Here is a 19,964-nt window from a genome sequence, read left to right as displayed (position 1 = left end):
TTGGAGCTGATTTCGGACTGGAAGCTACATACCACATGTGGGTAGTACCAATTAAATTACTAACGATTTACTGCGGCAGGATGTTGTGATGTAGCCAGTGGCGGCTCGTGCTAGGGTGCTGCGGAGCTGCAGCACCCCCTAGATATTTTCACCTAATATTCCTACCACAACAATACAGATAACTTTCATGATACTTGTTTTTTTATTCCTAAGTATAATTTTTATAAGTATAATTTCCGCCTTGATCGGCATTTTTTTCATTAAAAAAAAATTATGGCATTAATATGTTATCTATGGTGGAACTGCAGCTCCAGTTTCATGACGAATCGTGACGTTTCATGACGTTTTGCACTTGTGCGCATGCGCACTTGGAAAAGCTACATGCCGGGCGAAATAGGCGACTGGGTGCTGCGGCTCGCGCAGCTCCACCAATCACGCAGCGTGTGAACCGGCCGCTGTAGTTGTGTTGTCTGTTCCGGGTCTATATTGTGCTCCAAAACCAAACCCGTTTGCTATATTCTAAGTTCGACAGTGAGTACAGTTAAACATTTTTTTGCCATGTTTTAATTTATTTGTTTGAAGGTTAGTCGTGCATTTTTAAGATGACTGTAAGTGGGCTTCAGTTTTTGCAGTTATCATTGAATTGGAAAGTGTATCTACCACCTTGAAAAAGAGAAAGGTCATCTAACACTTTGAAAAGTCACGATTAACCTTTATAATAAAAACCTGAATAAAAAGTTAAGAAAAATTGGGATAAAACATCTTCTATTCCAAATATGTCATGCAGGAATAAGCAACCACAATTAAGAACTACTCACACTGTGAAGTTAAATGCCTCACTGAAATTGAGGCAATATTAAATGCAGAACAAACAATTGCACAAGCAACAGGAATTTTGAAATACCTTAGTGATGACAACACAGGCAACAGGAATTTTGAAATACCTTAGTGATGACAATTTCAAGTTTTGGTTTCTTAACACACCATGTGGACAGTATTTGCAACCAAGTGCAATCCTGTGTATTGATATAATGGACATGTTACGGTATGTTTCTTTAAACAGTAGCTGCTAAATTGCTTCACAGGAAATGTTTCTTAAGAATGAACATTCTACAGGGGAGATAGTAGTGACCACCAAACATATCCTGTTGTTAGAAAAGTTACTGAAACTTTTAAAGGAAAAGCCAGTTAGCCAGCAATTTCCATGAGTCTCTCAAAGGCAAAACGGTTCTTGAAAAGGATGTCAACACTGAAAATGATGCAAACTTTTCTAAGGAACACTATTATTTCCAAAAAGACTTGCACTTGCAGTGATGGCACTAAATAGAAAAAAACAGTTTCTTGGTTGTCACTTGGAAATCAAGGAAGAAGCTATCAATTATTTTGCTTAAACTATAGCTTTATGATTCATTTTGGTTCTAAAATAGAAGCACAAGGTTTAATAATATGTTTTAAGTTGATGTGAGAGTGTTGTAATTTTCAAAGCTTGCAGAGTTTTGTACTTCAAAAAAGGAATTATAAGCTATTTGCCACCAAATAAAGCAGCAAGTTTAGCAGTTGAGAAACTTACAAACAAATAATAGTTGTACACAAAAATTAAGTAAAGATGTTGAATAAACAAGTTCTGACACAAATGTAATGTGGTTGTTGAATTTGTCAATTATGATACAAATAAAAAGCTTTATGGCTATTTTTTGTGTGGCAATTATAATCTGTGACGTGTAATGTAATATGTTGAAAATGCTGACGGTGGCTATAAGGTACTTAAATGATACATGACCATATTAATGACTGAATAGCAAGTGTGTTAGTTAGTGGTCATTGTTATAACCAGTTTTACTTAAATGTTGTCCAATTGAAATACTTCGACCTTTTTCGACTTATTTATTAATATTTTTTTCTATATACTGTTGTTGTGTTTTACCGTATTTACAACCGCTTTGTTTCGAGTCTGTGTCACGTGTGTTTTTGTGCCACATTATTACTGCATGTTATTGAGTTTGACCCGTCGCTGTGCAAGTAAACAAAAAAAATTCCCCCAATGATACCGTCTGCTGTTTACACCCGTGTGCATTATTGCGTAACAACCATTACGTCACAATGGAGTTGCTAATTAAGATTTGTATTACTTGTTTTTCTACACAAACAATGACTAGAAAACTAGAAATGTGGCTTTTCTATATATTGGCAACTTATATTTGTCCAATAAAGGCTAAAAATTGGAGCAGCACCCCCAGAAATTTTAGGCACGAGCCGCCACTGGATGTAGCTATGAACTATAGGTTTTGTTTGATTCCTCGTTTCAATGAGCCAAAGTGTTGCACACTGTCAAATGATTTAAGCGCATGCATGGTTCCTCAAATTGTCACTTATCTCGATTTTAGCACTATGCAAGCAAGTGGTTTAAAAAATGTTTTACTTTGACACGGTAGTGTTACCCTTTTTAATCATAATTAGTGCCTTGAACCGGCGCATTTTTTTTCTTGTAACTGTACATTACTACACAGCTATAGAGTTTAACGACGTTTATAAAAGTACTGAAGGTGTTAAGTCAACAATGCGATCGCTGACAATAAGCAGATTCAGGATGTGGTCTTATATCGCAAATGGACGCAAAAATGTGCACGATTATATAGGCGTACATTTCCAGAAAAAAGCGTATGCGCACCATTGTGTGCGCATTGAACAATGGTGGTTGCATTAACTACTTAATTTTGTTTGGTTACCCGCAAGTGTTTAATTGTTTCGGTAGCGTTGGTACTATCTTTTAAAATTAATAAGTTAGGTTACTTCAAAAGAGTTTGATAGCGAGCTGACCGTTCCGAAGTTTACATTGATCTATGTTTGCTTAGGGTAACTATTTGTGTTGCAATGCAAATGGCCAGATAGGCGATCGCATAACGTAAAACTGCAAGCTCAGACATGCAAAGAAACTCTATTGACATTCAGGTTAACTAGTTGCGTACTCAGTATATGTCTTGCAGAAAACTAAGTTGAGTGTAATAACAAAAATTCGTAATGATCGAGTTTGACAGAATTTTGGACCGAATCGGTCATTTGGGAAGATATCAGTTATTTTTGTGTTTTCTGGTCTATTGGCAAGGCATACCTGCAGGCCTTCACAGCATTGCTTCGGTGTTTTACGCGGCCCCAGTTTCATACAGGTAAGCGATATCGCCACTGGCGCAAACCTGATTTATAATAATGAGCTACAAATACGGGTATATTGTTTCAAAAAACATACGCATTGACCGGTCTGCGCGAGAAAACTATGTTGACTGCTGTTTTCTAACTGTTGTACAAATGGTGCCATTTGTTTAGCGTAGTTATTTCTAGCTTAGTTGTAGAGCAATTGTGTCGCTGTGTATTTTTGCTCAGCGAAACAAACTTAACTTAAATGCTTCATAGGCTAAGTCTAAAAAAATTTTGAAATTGTATTGTTGTTTGTATTTTGGCAGATGCAAAGTCCCGCCTCTGGATAACTCGACATTGTACCCTAATCTCACTGAAGCTGAAATTGTCAACTACACTGTTCCCAACGGGGACACATGCTTCAGGTAATGCATGATCTTTGGAGCGTTTCTAAGGTGTTCCTTGTGGAATAATTGCTATTTCTCATTTGATATCAACGTTTTGGAAATGTTGGTGTCACCAAACGTATTCACATGAAAACGCTGCGAAATCACGTTTTTGTCTTTTCCCTTCAATCCCGCTTGGATTTTTGCTGTCTTCTTGGGATGACATCTTACCAGCAACTCCTAACTCTTAACCGCTCTTAGCTCGTGTCCAGGGGCGTCTGTAATTGTTTTTATCACATGGATAGGTGTGTTGAAAGTGTTACACCAAATCAAGTCGGCCTTCTAGGCAGTGTGGCAAGAAACTTATAGTTGCTGTGTTTTATTTAGGTAAAGTAAACTTAGTCATTTGTACTTGTACGGTATGTACGACCAGGTCGTTTGCCGCAACAAGCACCTATCGCTATTTTTTTAATGTCAGAAAATCGTAATGTATGATTCCTAATTTAAGCTTGTAAAAATACGATGGCTATTGTTTTTAGATACGGTTACAATCTGTCAACGTGCGAACCACCATCAACATCATGCGTGAATATGTCGGCATCGGCAATGCGCTGCGACCAAGGTTACGAATACGACCCAACACCATTTTCATCCACAGTTGATATGGAGGTAACGAAAACATGCATTGTTCAAAGTCAAACTAAATACAGTTGATTGTTTCGTCAAGGTTGCACATAACCTAGCTCAGAGGTCGGCAACCTTTTTTTCACTGCGGACCGGTTTGAAACTGAAATTGTTGTCACGGACCGGCCGTTAAAAACCACAAATGTTCAGCACAGAAAACTAATTACGATTATTACAACTTTATTCAATGTAAACTTTCAGAAAGTTTTCCGCGGTCCGGTAACGAACCCCTCGCGGACGGCACTGGGCCGCGGCCCGCTGGTTGCCGACAACTGACCGAGCTGAAATTTAAAAGCCTAATTGCAAACTTGTAATTTAATAACTTCTGGGGCAATGGTCATTTATTTCCTAAAACATTTTTGGGTTATGTAATCTAAAGGGAAAGCCGCGGAAAATTTTCCCTAAATCGTTTCCAGGTAGGAACCCTAGCTGCTAAGTTTATGATGTTTAACGACTGGAAATAGCAATTTCCTTTTCGTGTCAGCAGCCTAATATTTTTAGCAAAGTAAAGACTTCATTTCCCACAAAATAACCCAGTTGCAAGTTTATAGGCAAACAGTAGCCTATCTGTCGGGCTAAGGCTGTTTTACAACGATTGTACAGCACTAGCAAACTGCCCTTCGACCCTCAAATGTTAACCTGTTCAAACACCCAAAATGCCAGACCTCATCGTCACTTTAGTTTTATCTGCGTTTTAGCGTACCCACTCCTCTCTTGGTCCAAATCAAACACATTAACAAGTGAGCAGCAAACACTTCCGAATTAAGTTGCAAACACAGCATGTCGTATCATACGGAAGCTGTTGTCCATTTGTTTCATCAAGCAGGTCTAGTGCCGTGGAAACGTTTGTTTGCGATGCGACAAGGATATTAACACTGATCCTTACCAATTGTAAAATGATTGTGCTTGGGTATAGAGAACTAAATCTATTTGTATCCTAAATTTAATCTTAGAAAAACTGAGAGCCTAAGTTCAATGTTATCACACTTATAGCGTAAGTTTATTTTTGTTGCAACATTCCTATTTCATTGTAGTGGAACCTGGTGTGTAACAGAAAAATCCTCGGCACCATGGCAACGTCGTTCTTTTTTGCCGGGATGTGGACAGGCGCGGTGGTGTTTGGATATCTGGCTGATCTGTAAGTTGCCAATACCAACTTTTTATCTATTTGAAGACCAAAAGTTGATTAAACCGTTCGATGCCATTACCATAGTGGTAAAATATGACATACACATGTAATACAAATTTACACTGCAGAAAAGTTATGTGGCATATGTTTTGCCATTTGCCATGCACTTAATTAATTGATACTTCTACACTTGTCAGTAACGTAGTCGCAGTAGCCCATTCTTTAATTATTGGATTAAGATACTGCGGATTTCACCGCAACGAGGTTTTCTCGCGCTTTGTTTTTGCCGTGTTGACATTCATTTATTACTCAGTCAAAGTAAGCTATATGTCTGAAAGTATGTAAGAAAGTCAGTTACCACAATGGGTTATTACACCGTTTAAAATGGTGGCTTTTCCATATTTTTTAAACATAGAATTGGTCGGAGGTACACGATCCTCATTGCAACAATCGGGACTCTTATATCTGGAGTTGCAACTGCTTTTGCACCTTGGTTTGAACTGTTCGTTGTGCTGCGTTTCTTCTCGGCTGTTTTCTCGCATGCTGGCTTCCTGTTCATGTTCGTATACGGTAAGGTCTGCTACCATTAAGTGTATCTTCTGTAGAGCTTTTCAAAAATTCAAAACGTCTGTGCCACATATACCCATACTCTTTTGACGGTCGAAGATATGAATTTTCTCAAAGGAAATGGGTGTAAAACAACATAAATAAAAAAAACTGGAGTAAACAAGAGTTAAACAATGCTTTATCCGATATATCATTCATAACACATCCCCCAGGGCTCTTGAAGAGGAAAACAATGTGCAGACGGGAGACATTTTTTTTACTTTATTGAACATCAGTTATATCACGATGCCCCCTCATTTGTATCAAACATAGAGAGCCAAAATGCTATACTCGGCAATATATTTTAGCTATAAGGCACCTACAAACATGCATATTCACAGGCCCCTTGGACGCCATAGGCCCTACTGCAGCGTACCGGCTGCAGGCCCGCCGAGGTTTGCCACATTCCAAAATCAAATTTATTTTTCACAAGAACAACAGTGTGGACAAAAAGAACTGCACAAAGGAAAGTGCAAGCTGGCTTGAATTAGTAAAATAACGTAGTCGCCAGTTGCTTGCACCGCAGGGTTTGTCAAATATTTGATTCAAGTCGCTGCAAAAAGAAAACGGTCCGGAACGTGCAAGAATAATGGCAGAATTGTTTTCTTAAGTGCATGATTCACGATTGGCAACGACAATTAAAGTGCAAAATCATTGTGTTTTAACTTCACTATTTTTAAATATTTAGACCAGGGGTCGCCAAACTACGGCCCGCGGGCGAATCCGGCCCTCGAAGTCTATTTATCCGGCCCTCGACCACCTGTTTTGGTTTAACAAATCGTATTGATATTCACTCCTTACGAAAGTTTTTCTGTCGCAGTATGTAGAATTGACATTACTTAGTTTCATAGGATTACAACGCCCAGGATTGAGCCAAAACCAGTTTGTTACATCACAGATAAAACTACAAGTGTTAATTGTGCGCAAACAACTGCCTTCTTTTGTTACTTGTGACTTAATACACAAGCATTGCTCAGAACGTTAGACTAACTATACAATTTAACAGTCGCATTAACAGATTTTAAATGGAATTATAGAAAGACCATACCAGCCCCTCTGAAAATCGCCTCGCATGCTAAGTTGTGAAAGGCGTCGCTAGGGCTTGTAAACTATGCGGCCCTCACGAATCATTATTCAACTTAAGTGAAAAAAAAAAAAAAAAAAAAACTTAACCGGCCCGCAGTAAAAAAGGTTCGGTCACCCCTGATTTAGACCATCACTTGATGTTAATTAATGCTTGCATACTTATTTCTCATTATAACTTACTTAAATAAACATACTATACTGTGTCAAAATACATATATTTCTCTTCTACGGCGTTTTTGTAGGTGTAGCTTATATGCCACAAAAAAAAAACATAAAGCAAGAGCATCTCCAAACGCAGATTTTTGAATCAATATCAGTAGGTAAAGGGTTAAATATTTCTTTTTTGTGTTTCCAGTGGTTGAGATTACTGGCGACAAACGAACGCTCACTGGAGTCCACACACACACAGCGTTCTGCGCCGGTTACATGCTTAACTCCCTGTTCGCATATTTCTTCAGAGATTGGCGTGACTTCTACTTTTATCTGTCATTGACACCTATTCCCTACTTCCTTTTCCATTTCTTTGTAAGTGAAGTCCGATTCTTTTAAGTTTAAATATGTTATAAATTAAAACAGTTTTGTATCTTATCGGAAAACCTGATTATTTGTGCAGCAAATAATTAAATGATACGTGTAAGCCCCGGAGATGATGGTACAATGAACAAAAAATCGTCTTTAGAAAGCATTGAAATTTAATGTTTACCCTGAAAAACCTAATTAAAGTAAACATTAAGGTGCCCGAATCTCCCCGTTGGCACTTCTCTAACGGAAGGGACGAAGAGGGAAAGAAAATATCTTACAAGTTTGCAAAAAATAATAAGAAGGAGATCACAGAAGCTGACTGGAAAGAAGCTGAAGTGGCTGCGGTGAGTTGAAATTTATAGTGACCATTTGTGCAGATACTGACAATACCCATAAAAGTAAAGCCGACTTGTTTCAATAATGCCAAGTAAGCATTGGTAACTAGGTTAGAACTCTTTTGACTGTTATAACTTTCAGACCGATGCTCAACTTCTAAACAAAAAATACAGCTCTTTGGACTTGTTCAAACCACGGCTCATGCGACTCATTACATTCAACTGCATGTACAGCTGGTAGGTATAGAAACCACATATAACTTACAACCTTTTTTCTTGTGTGAAAACGTAAACAAATTATTTCAACGAATATTACATTTAAATTTTAAAAGGTTGGTAACAGCTATGGTGTACTACGGTTTGTCGTTGAATGCTGGAGCATTAGCTGGTGATATTTTTATCAACAATTTGCTCAACGGTGCAATGGAGATTGTCGGTTACCTCTTTTGCCAATTCACTATGGACAGGTAACCGAAATAGACCACAAAATTGCCTCACGGTATCAGAACAGAACATTTCCGTTTGCATATATAGACCAAAACCACCATTACGCCAGGCTTATCAAAGGTGTGTAGCTAAATCAAGCCGTTTTCCAATCACATGCAGTAAGGCCAAAAAAACCTTGCACTGACAACGCACTACACAACAAGCCTGTCTGAAGCTTGTGCTTAACCGACTGCCAGTTTTTAAGGCGTATAATCGCTATCTGCACAAATGCTTCGAACCGCCAAGCTAGAATACTTCCAATCAAACCGTTTTATTTTGACACTACTGAACTCATACTGATTCTGTTCATGAATCTTCGGGTATCTTAAAGTTTAAAAACTGCTGAGAAATGAAGCATGGTATTAGGTGATGGAAAAAATTGCTTGCAGACTTGGAAGAAAGACCTTGCTGACAATGATGATGTTTCTCCAGGGATTTTCATGTCTCATCAGCACGGCTCTTAACGAACTTTCAAATGGCAACGAAGGCGAGTAACGTTACGTCGCTGATACTTTTACGGAAGAAAATGTGTTTTGAGTACCTTTAAAACCCTAGCAGTGAACCAGTTTGTCATTTTTTAGCCATGGTCACTGCTGGTGTAGTTTTTGCTTTCATCGGCAAGATTGGAACCGCTGGGTCGTTTGCTATTGTGTACAACTTTACTGCTGAACTGTACCCTACTGTTCTCAGGTAAATGTATTATTTTGTAGTGCCAAAGCGAAGGAACGCCAAGTCCTGGCCGATTGATTGATTGGTAGTGCCGCATAATGAACAAACTTGCTTTTACCACACGTAAAGCCGTTTGGTGCAGAGAGTACACACTGTTTCGACCAACCAACAAGTCATAAGAGCAACTGGTCACAAGGCATTGACCATGCGTATAGCCTAGCTTAGCCGCATTACGGCACTCCAGTTTGTTGGGAATTACTAAAAGGAGCCATGACCTACAAAACTGTCTGATGGCACTACTGTACAATAAAATAGGATCGTTGCGTTAGATGTGACAACTCCTATCATTAGCACAATAGCACATTTTAAATAAATAATTCAACTTATGTTAGGGGCAACGCGGTGGGAATTGGATCAATGGCAGCAAGAGTGGGAAGTATTTCCTCTCCCTACATCATTCTCCTCCAAGATTATATATCATGGCTGCCATTCGTCATATTCGGCGTGATGTCAATCATCGCGGGCGGGTTAGGATTCCTCTTCCCGGAAACGATGAACAAAACCATGCCACAAACTATTGCAGAGGCTGAGCTGTTTTACGAAGAGGCTTACAGCAGGCGAGAATCTCTTGGCTTTTTTGGTTAAGAGCTACCTAATTATTACAAATTTCCTGGTTATTAAATGATTTATTTTGAGTGTTTCGCAAAATATGAAACCAAGTGGTTACAATGTCCATGGGTCAGGGAATTTTACAAAACTCAATCAAAATATTTTTGAGCCGCTTAAAACAGATTTTAAACCATCGTTTAAGGAGATGCTCGTACACATTATTTCTTGTTGTGCTGAAACTAGAATCCTATTGTCTTAGCTGACATAAAATGTTTTGTTTAGGAAAAAATCGACAGACCATCTGAAGGGAGAAATCAATGAAGCAATGGACAACTCATTTGACTCAAACGAGTCCGTCACCAAATTCTGATCACTTGTCTTTACGTTGTGTATTGTCACCGTAGTTCCGATTTCGTACAGCATCGATTATTTTCGGTATAACACATGTACTTAATTTGCACGTGGAAGGTTTGTGCAAAAGATATACTACTACCATCTTCACTCAAACCACACCGCTTTGGGTGTTGGAATTTCCGGTATGTGGCGCAACGGAGCATAGGGTTTGCAATGGCAATATTTGCTGACTCAGCGAATTGCATATTTAGCAATTGTTGCCATTGCAAACGCCTATGCTCTGTTGTGCCACCTACTGAAAATTATCAAACCCATGGTGCGAGTTCCTGTGTTAGTAGCTCTACCTTGGGGTCAAGGGCCGAGAGTTATTTAACACAGATCGTTTTATTCAAATCTACTTTCACAAATGCTTTTGTAATTGTAGTGCACAGACTCATAGTTATAGTAATACAACACCAATTTAAAACAGTAGAACAAATAATTAAGCATCGATTTCAAACATTATTAACATTTTCATGAACAATTAGATAGAATGTGATTCAACCATAAAACCTTACTTTTGTATATGTCTCAGTGCGTAGCTGTAGCCGAATACATATTTTATTGTTCAAAAAAAGATAATTTGTCTATTTTACTGAGTGACATGATTTGGTGACAAGTAATAAAGTGAAATGGTTTGGCAAGTTTCGAATCTTGAGGTATAGTTAAACTTCTTATGCATTACAAGGATCATTTAAGCTTTATTTCAAAACTTGTGTATGTTTGCCTATATGTGATGGTAACTTAAACTACAATAAACCAAAGAAGTAGGTGATCAAACAAGCCTGCACTTTTACAAAATACAGTCAAGCATAAAAGAACCAGGTAATCTGGCGTAAAAATATAGTGTAAAAATGTATTCATGTGATATTACAAATACTTCTTGAAACAATAATCTAACAATTAGGTAAATACTGAATTATTCATATCAATTATTATATTGTTTGCCATTTTTCTAAAAAGAACAGTGTACATAAGTGTTCAAAACGTAATTAGTATTACCTCATACAAAAAGGAATCATGTGCTTTCCTTATTTCTAAAAACTTGAAGCATTATTTGGTCAAGGATGCTTTACATGACACAATAATCAGAAAAACAGGTGGCTTATTTACACTAAATTGATATAAATGCTATGTAGTGTTTGTTAACTACAGTGTACATATGTGACAATACTGAACATTTGAAGTTATATCCACACATAAATAAATATTTGTACCACCCACTGAGTTTGTGCATCATAGCTAACAAAGCCATGTTTTGTAGCTGGTCCCTCAATCATGGCAATGCTTGACAAATTTCTAAAAATCCCAATCATCGCAACAAGCTTTGTTTATGTTGTTCAAAATTGTGACATACAACTTCTCATACCGAAACCCACCATTATATTGTATATACGTGATTAACACGCGGTTGTCTTCTAGCAGCTGGTTTAGAGAATTAAAATGTCTTAAAATGTTGCTGCTCCTTTCTCCTCGAGCAAAATTAACTTAATTGAACAGAAATGCCGAGGAGAATGTTGTTTGCATACGGTCGGAGAAAGTGTAACTTTTACGGGATTGAAAATGGCGGGAAACATCATGGGGCTGAAAAAGCAAAACGCAAGGCAACTGGAATTTCTTAACCCGGAACAGGAATCGGAATTTTTTTTTGAGAATCACATAACGGTAAAGTAAACTAAGATTTAAAACTTGTAGTAACTTGATGTACACTATTTGTAGTCATTGTAATAGAGTTTAACTTGGTTCTAAGTGATTAGTTAGCTATTAAATTAGACAAGAATTGGTGATTTAACGTGGTAGACACGTGAATGAATCCGTAAGTGTTGCATGCAGGTTGCACACTTGTAACGCATGTGTGGATTAATCATGAATTTGTGTTATGCCGCAAGTGGGACTTTGTTGTTTCAGTAGTAGCCTAGATTCGCTGTTAATGACTAACAGCAAGTTGTCCTGTTAAAATTTTCCATTGACGTGTGTTTGCCTCAAGCAACTATAAAGTCGTTGTGTCGTGAAAAAGTCTCAAACAACGTTGAAAAACAGACGAAAGGAGTTCCATGCAAGTTTAAAATTTGGTCAACCAATTGCATGTGCTTGCTGAATGGAAAGAAAATCAAGTCCACTATTGTATAGCTTACTCTTTCCGTAATGATTGAGTTTGACAGAATTTTGGACCGAATCGGTCATTTGGGAAGATATCAGTTATTTTTATGTTTTCTGGTTTATTGGCAAGGCATACCTGCAGGTCTTCATAGCATTGCTTCGGTGTTCTATGCGCCCCCGATTTCATACAGGTATAATATCGTATATAAGGAAACTATGATTTACACTTTTAATAAAAAATTCGCTTTGTTAAGCAAACGAATACGATATTTTGCTACCTTTGAAAATTGTTTGGTACGAAATGCTGAATTCGGGCGTTTACATCAAAAAAACTTCAAAAACTTTGTCTGCATTTTGGCAGATGCAAAGTTCCGCCTCTCGACAACTCGACATTGTACCCTAATCTCACTGAAGCTGAAATCGTCAACTACACTGTTCCCAACGGGGACACATGCTTCAGGTAATGGCGTTATGGTCGCGTTGACTTGAGTTTCTTTCGCTGGTGAAAGAAAACATAGCGACACAAATGTACCAAAACAAACACTAAGCGGGAAATAGACGCACACCGAAAGTTATGGAGCGCAAAACAGTGCAGGACACAATTGTTGGATAATGGCTGAACGGGCAGGTCCACCCGTTTTTAACTGAGTATGAGACTTGTATTACAGGTTGCAATCATATCAGCATATAAATAAAACTTAGTTGAAACTGACAAATTAACTGAGTCATTTACGCTTGTAGGTTATATACCACTAGGTCACTTGCTGCAATATACACCTATCGCTGTTTTAGTTATCGTTCAAGGTCCAACGTTGAGCGGAAACCAATGTAGAAACATGTGTCACTCCCAAATAAAACTTCGTGTCTCCTTTTAAATTGTAAATGGTATTCTGAATGTTTAATGAAAAGCAATTCCCAAATTTTATGATTCTAATATACAATTATTGCCTTACGATTCTTGATTTAAAATTATGATATGTATGTTTGTAGATACGGTTACAATCTATCAACGTGCGAACCACCATCAACATCATGCGTAAATATGTCGGCATCGGCAAAACGCTGCGACCAAGGTTACGAATACGATCCAACACCATTTACATACACAGTTGACATGCAGGTAACGAACGTTGTACTGTTTTGTAAAAATAAACTCAATGCCGATTAACTTAATGCCGATTAACTACTTAGGATAATTGTCAGTGTCCCAGGACTTTAAAACATTTTTTGTACAGTGATTGGCTGTATAGACATTTCCTAAAAAACTTTCGTTTAATAAATGGATGTAAAACAAACCATAGGTATACTATATTGGATGAGTTACAAAATCTGTAATTTAGACTATGCATTTCGCTCTCACATAACGCCAGACACCTTCGAATGATTAGCAGTTTAGCGGTGATTAGCAGCAGTTTTCGAGCTTGAGCAAACGAATTTACAACGCTAAAACAACAGTTACGGTAAACTAACAATTGCCCTTTCACCCTATTTTATGGACTCGTCAGTGATGCTTGCTATGCCACGTCATCGTTCATGATTTAGGACCGTTCATCAAAACCTCTCACCCCAATAAAGCGTAAGGATTTAGTTAAACAACATGCACTTTTCGAAGAAGTTCATTAGTCAAATGCATTGTCAAACACAAGTTGACAGCAAACAAACTAATCTAACTTAGTAGTTTCACGCCGAAGCTGAAACGATCCATTTATGTTCGCATTATCACGTTGGGCTAGGTTTCTTTTTACCTCAAGTGTCGACCGTGAAGACTATAACGCTAGGTCATGTTACATGAGTGAGTTCATTTCGCTAGGTGAAAAAATCGTAGCAGCACTACCATCTTGCGATCAACCCAAAACGCTGTCGTTTAATTCAGCGTAACCAATGGATAATATATTGTATCCACAATCAATGAGTAAGATGCAATGTCGATCGTGTCGTGTTATTAAACTAAACCAGCACTTTTTTAAAACCTTTAACACGCATTTATTTGCAAATAGGTCTTTAATTAAAAACGCAATAGAAACCTGTGCTATAGGCCCGGTTGCCATCAACATGGACACCGAAATATTGAATTTTTCTCACCAACGAAACCAGCTATTTTGAACAAATCTTTGTATTTATACAAGTCCTGACATATATTTTTTCCCGGAAACAGTCTGTTCCAGCAACTTCTTGTTCGCAGAAACTACTTAGTGCATCTCACGTTAGCCCAGGTCTAGGTTTACGTTTACTTGTGGCATGGATTTGACTTGTAATCGTTAAAAATAAAATAAAATAAGAATTCAAGTCAAAAACAAGGACGTTTCTTAGAAATAGGGACAATATTCTTTTTCTAAGACATTGGCCTTCAAAATAAGGACAAATCTTAGAAATAAGGACGCTAAGGCAACCCTGGCTTTAGGATTATTCGTCATTGCAATACTCTGATCTCGTTGCAGTGGAACCTGGTGTGCGACAGAAAGATCCTCGGAACTGTGGCAACGTCGATGATATTCGCCGGAATGTGGACAGGCGCGGTTGTGTTTGGATACCTGGCTGATCTGTACGTTGCCATTCTCAACAAATCCGTACAACGAATTGACAGTCTTTAGTCTAAAACAGTGGTTCCCTACCTTTTTGACCTTGCGGCACCCTATCAAAGAGATAAATAGTTTGCGGCACCCTGGCAAAACTGGATCAATTTTTTGAGGTTTCTGTATTTCAAATAACTGTATGAAATAAGGAGCCGGGAATAACTGCGAGACGCGAAACTTGATACGCACTGAAACTCGGTTAGAAATAAATAAATTCCGCACTTAACGGGTTAAAAATAAATAATGGACTGCAATATTGCAATATATCGCGGCACCCTTGACCACTTCAATTGGCACCCCAGGGTGCCGCGGCACCCCGGTTGGGAACCACTGGTCTAAAACTAATCCTTTCATAAGTTTGCAACCAACAAACATCGAAAACGTTTGTGGAACTTATACTGTTAGCAGTTCAGACCAAAGAGTTTAAATGATTTGAGTTCTCCTCAACATTTTCCAGCACTTGTTTCTTCCGTAAAAGAAAAAAAGGGCATGTTTACAAGCATATTTGGTCCGGTTATCACTATGGAGATGGACCAAATTTGATAAATAGATGCTTTATTATTTGCAGAATCGGTCGTAGGTATACGATCCTTATAGCAACGATCGGGACTCTTATATCTGGAGTTGCAACTGCTTTTGCACCTTGGTTTGAACTGTTCGTTGTGCTGCGTTTCTTCAGCGCTGCGTTTTCGCATGCTGCCTTTCTATTCATGTTCGTATACGGTAAGTTTTACCACCGTTAAGAGTATTCTATGTACAGAAGTGGCAATATATGATTTTTCTTTATCCTTATATGTCCTTAAAGATAATCAATACTTATTGAAACTAACATGGACGTTTCGTTTTGTTTCTGTTTCTAGTGGTTGAGATTACAGGCGAAAAGCGAACACTCACTGGAGTCCACGCACACACAGCGTTCTGCGTTGGCTACATGCTTAACTCTCTGTTCGCATATTATTTCCGAGACTGGAGATACTTCTACTTCTACCTATCTCTGACACCCATACCATACTTTGTTTTCCACTTTTTGGTAAGTACAAAAACAATCCAAGTTGGTTTTAGGAGATAGGAATATCTTTTAGTTTGTTAAATGGTTGATTCAGCAATGGCTGTTCAAAAAAGTTTTTGATTGTGAGAAACATCTTAAGTATTGATTAATTCATAGAAACCTAATATGAATCAGGCCCCAGCAGTGCACCACTGCGACATTTTTGATAGACCACACATGCTGGACATATTGCACCAATTTATATTTACATGAGGAGTTGGATGTTTTTATATTAAGGGAAAATAGCCTACAGTGGGCCACAAAACTATTCCAACAATCACATATCTAAAATATTGGAAACCACTGGTCTATGTCGTATTTCAGGTGCCGGAATCTCCACGTTGGCATTTCTCCAATGGCAGAAACGAGGAGGGAAAGAAGCTTTCCTACGTGTTTGCGAAACACAACAAGAAGGAGATTACTGACGCCGATTGGAAAGAGGCAGAAGTGGCGACAGTATGTCAGTCATTTTACCATCAAGTCGTCCACACGATTTGATCGCAGGCAGTAAAATACAGATACAGACCAAACTGATTAGGTCTATTGCCTTTAACCGACTTAGTTTCTCAAGAAACGATAGACTGAACTGATTGGGTTTCGCGAAACCGCTTCGATTACCCGAATTTTCCGATTAACAGGTTTCGTCTGCATTATCTATAAAACCGTTCTACTATTATAGACCGATGCTCAACTTCTAAACAAGAAATACAGCACTTTGGACTTGTTCAAACCTCGACTTATGCGTCTCATCACGTTCAACTGCATGTACAGCTGGTAGGTAAAAAGTAAAAAAAGTTACATTAACGTAAAGTCTTTTTCCCGAGTGATTTTTATGTCAAGGTGTAAGAACGAATAGTAGCCTACTTTTAAATGTTGGCGTCGCTTAAACTCAGCACAGCGATTCGTCAATTGATGTATTTCATGTTACACCTGAAATTCAAACTTGACAAGTGCTGTAAATAAAATACTGTGAGTCGATTTCTGGCCGCTTAGTAAGAAAAAGCTTTAGCAAAATGCACAACGTATAATTGTATGCTCGGTTTCTACATACCGTATGCAGTAATTGTTAGCTAACATGACATTTACTTTTGAACGACAGGTTGGTAACATCAATGGTGTACTACGGTTTGTCGTTGAACGCTGGAGCTTTAGCTGGTGATATTTTCGTTAATAATTTGCTCAACGGTGTCATGGAGGTTCTTGGTTACTTTTTTGTCCAACTCACCTTAGACAGGTAAGATAAAAAAATTAACTTGGAAATCAGCAAAAGTTTTTTTAAATATATTTACAAGCAAAATTGTTTGAACCGATGATGACAAGGGCATTGTTCAAATGTCTGCAATAATATTTAGGATATTCACTACTGCATGCATAATCTGGCAGTTTGATCCTTGTTTTAACAACTTTGTATTGATCAGTTTCGGGCATAAATCACCAAATGTTAGAACGTTTGTAACAAGATACAATCGATTTAGCCAACATCGCCTATAATGTCACATTAAATATTAGTATTTCATGTTATATAGCGCAACTAAATCCAAGCAGGTTTAAAACGAGCAAACTTTGAGAACTCTATGCATATTTTTCCTCTTTGAAAAACAACTACAAGAAAGTTGTGAACTGGAGTTTGCTTGTAGACTTGGAAGAAAGACCTTGCTGACAATGATGATGTTTCTTCAGGGATTTTCGTGTCTCATCAGCACCGTTCTCAACGAACTTTCAAATGGCAATGAAGGTGAGTAAACTAACGTCGCAGTACCTGTACTAGGACTGTTGCTGGCATTTTCATGACAAAGTGCACAAACTTTAATCTGTGTTAAGATAGCAAAAAAATGTCAAGTTAGAAAAAGGTATACACGCAACACATCAATCCAAAAAATAAAAAAATGCATGTGTTTTTAGCCATGGTCACTGCTGGTGTAGTTTTTGCTTTCATCGGTAAAGTTGGAACCGCTGGATCATTTGCTATTGTGTACAACTTTACCGCCGAACTGTACCCTACCGTTATCAGGTAAATGTATTTGTTTGTAGTGCTATCTAATTAACAAACCATTAGTTTTACCAAACGTATAGACGTTTGGTGCAGACATTACACACTGTTTGGCTCATAAAGCATCAGAGCGACTGGTCACAATCAGGCATTGACCAAACAGACTAGCGTTACCGCACCCCAGTTTGTTTACAATTACTGAAAAGAGCCATATGTCTCAAAAACTGTCTGATGGCACAACCGGACATAAACCACAAAAGAATTGGATTGCTTGAGTTAGATCAGAGTTGCAAGTCGGGCCGGGCTTTTCGGGCCGGGTTCGGGCATAGGTATTTGTGGGAAAACGGGCTTAAAATGGGCTTAAAACGGGCCTGACTTTACGTTCCGTGTCCGCCATTTTTTGAATAAAATCACTCAGCAAAGTAACAAGTCTCTCGCTTTGACCTAATGCCCACCCTACTCCAAAACGTATTGTTTACCCCATTGTCTACTATTGTTCATTGTGTTTGTTGTCTTTCTGTTTTTTTCTTTCTCATCCTTTGTTGCAAGGCTTTCGTGGACAGGCCCGTCAATCGAAATTTCGGGCCTAAACGGGCTACACAAAAACGTTTCGGGTTCGGCCCGGGCTCCGGGCTTATACTTTCGGGTTTCGGGCAACTCTGAGTTAGATATAGCAACTTCTATCATTAGCACTAAAGCACTTTCTTAGTCCTCAAAACCTATGTTAGGGGCAACGCGTTGGGTGTTGGATCAATGGCTGCAAGAGTGGGAAGTATTTCCTCTCCCTACATCATTCTCCTCCAAGATTACATATCATGGCTGCCATTCGTCATATTCGGCGTGATGTCAGTTGTCGCGGGCGGGTTAGGATTCCTCTTCCCGGAAACGATGAACAAAACCATGCCACAAACCATTGCAGAAGCTGAGCTGTTTTACGAGGAAGCTTACAGCAGGCGAGAATCTTTTAGCTATTTCAGTTAAGGGCGACGTCGTTGCAGAACATTGAATATTCCATTGAATATAATATTTTGAGGGTTCAGCAAAATATGAAACCAAGTGGTTGCAAGCTAATCGTGACATATCCACATAGTCACGGAAATTCATAAAACTCAATACAAGATATATTGAAACGCTTGAAAAAAATTAAACCATCGCTTCAGGGGTAGCTCTGTATATTAATTTTGTTTTTTGCGCTAATACTAAGATCCTATTATCTTAGCTGACATAAAATGTTTTCTTAGGAAAAAATCGACAGACCATCTAAAGGGAAAAATCAATGAGACGATGGAAAACTCATTTGACTCGAACGACTCCGTCACCAAATTCTGATCATGTGTCTTTATCACTGTACTTCCGATTTCGTACACAACTAATTTTTTTATTTTCGGTGTTTCGGCAACTGTTCTGATTTTAAGTTACATTACTACTATCTTCACTCAAACCACACCACTTGGGGTCAAGGGCCGCGAGTTCTTTACCACAGATGGTTTCATTCAAAGCCACTTTCACAAATGCTTTTGTAACTGTAGTGTACAGACTGAAAAGTAATTTATAGTGATGCAACATTAGTTTAAAACACTACAACAAATAATTAAAGCATCGTTTCACGGTAGTGCAAACATTTTTTACATTTCGTAAACAATTAATTAGAATGTGATTTAACCATAAAACCTTACTTTTGTAGGCTATATGTCTCCGTACATAGCTGTAGCATGTTTTTCTACATCATAAAGTTTTGTAATTAAACAAGTAAGACAAATCTACATTCTATTTTTTATTCACAAAAGAGAATATGTTCATTTTACTCAATGGCATGATTTGGTGACAAGTAATAAAGTGAAATGGTTTGTCAAGTTTCGAATCTTGAGGTATAGTTAAACTTCTTATGCATTACAAGGATCATTTAAGCTTTATTTCAAAACTTGAGTTTGTTTGCCTATATGTGGTGGTAACTTAAACTGCAATAAACCAAAGAAGTAGGTGATCAAACAAGCCTGCACTTTTACAAAATACAGTCAAGCATAAAAGAACCAGGTAATCTGGCGTAAAAATATAGTGTAAAAATGTATTCATGTGATATTACAAATACTTCTTGAAACAATAATCTAACAATTAGGTAAATACTGAATTATTCATATCAATTATTATATTGTTTGCCATTTTTCTAAAAAGAACAGTGTACATCAGTGTGCAAAACATAATTATTATTACCTCAT

General features: G+C 38.0%; 2 protein-coding genes across 2 annotated transcripts; both read left to right on the top strand.

Moving 5' to 3' along the window:
- Positions 1 to 2,564: 2,564 nt before the first annotated feature.
- LOC145202628 (organic cation transporter protein-like) lies at positions 2,565 to 10,802 on the top strand. Its single transcript, XM_080075625.1, has 13 exons — positions 2,565 to 3,164; positions 3,459 to 3,557; positions 4,058 to 4,187; positions 5,237 to 5,340; positions 5,747 to 5,901; positions 7,379 to 7,548; positions 7,758 to 7,889; positions 8,023 to 8,117; positions 8,213 to 8,347; positions 8,756 to 8,853; positions 8,948 to 9,056; positions 9,428 to 9,652; positions 9,927 to 10,802. Exons 1-13 carry the CDS (start codon positions 3,019 to 3,021, stop codon positions 10,012 to 10,014), a joined length of 1,686 nt encoding a protein of 561 aa, XP_079931751.1. The 5' UTR covers positions 2,565 to 3,018; the 3' UTR covers positions 10,015 to 10,802.
- Positions 10,803 to 12,159: 1,357 nt separating this feature from the next.
- On the top strand, positions 12,160 to 18,936 carry LOC145239609 (organic cation transporter protein-like). The gene is made up of 12 exons (XM_080102975.1): positions 12,160 to 12,328; positions 12,499 to 12,597; positions 13,128 to 13,257; positions 14,576 to 14,679; positions 15,279 to 15,433; positions 15,571 to 15,740; positions 16,083 to 16,214; positions 16,438 to 16,532; positions 16,858 to 16,992; positions 17,396 to 17,493; positions 17,661 to 17,769; positions 18,477 to 18,936. The coding sequence occupies exons 1-12, from the start codon at positions 12,183 to 12,185 to the stop codon at positions 18,727 to 18,729; spliced, it is 1,626 nt and encodes a 541-aa protein (XP_079959101.1). The 5' UTR covers positions 12,160 to 12,182; the 3' UTR covers positions 18,730 to 18,936.
- The last annotated feature ends 1,028 nt before the right edge of the window (positions 18,937 to 19,964 follow it).

Source organism: Phallusia mammillata, chromosome 7, assembly GCF_965637545.1.
Source record: "Phallusia mammillata chromosome 7, kaPhaMamm4.hap1.1, whole genome shotgun sequence".
Taxonomy (NCBI): Eukaryota; Metazoa; Chordata; class Ascidiacea; order Phlebobranchia; family Ascidiidae; genus Phallusia; species Phallusia mammillata.
This window is presented reverse-complemented; position numbering and strand designations above follow the sequence as displayed.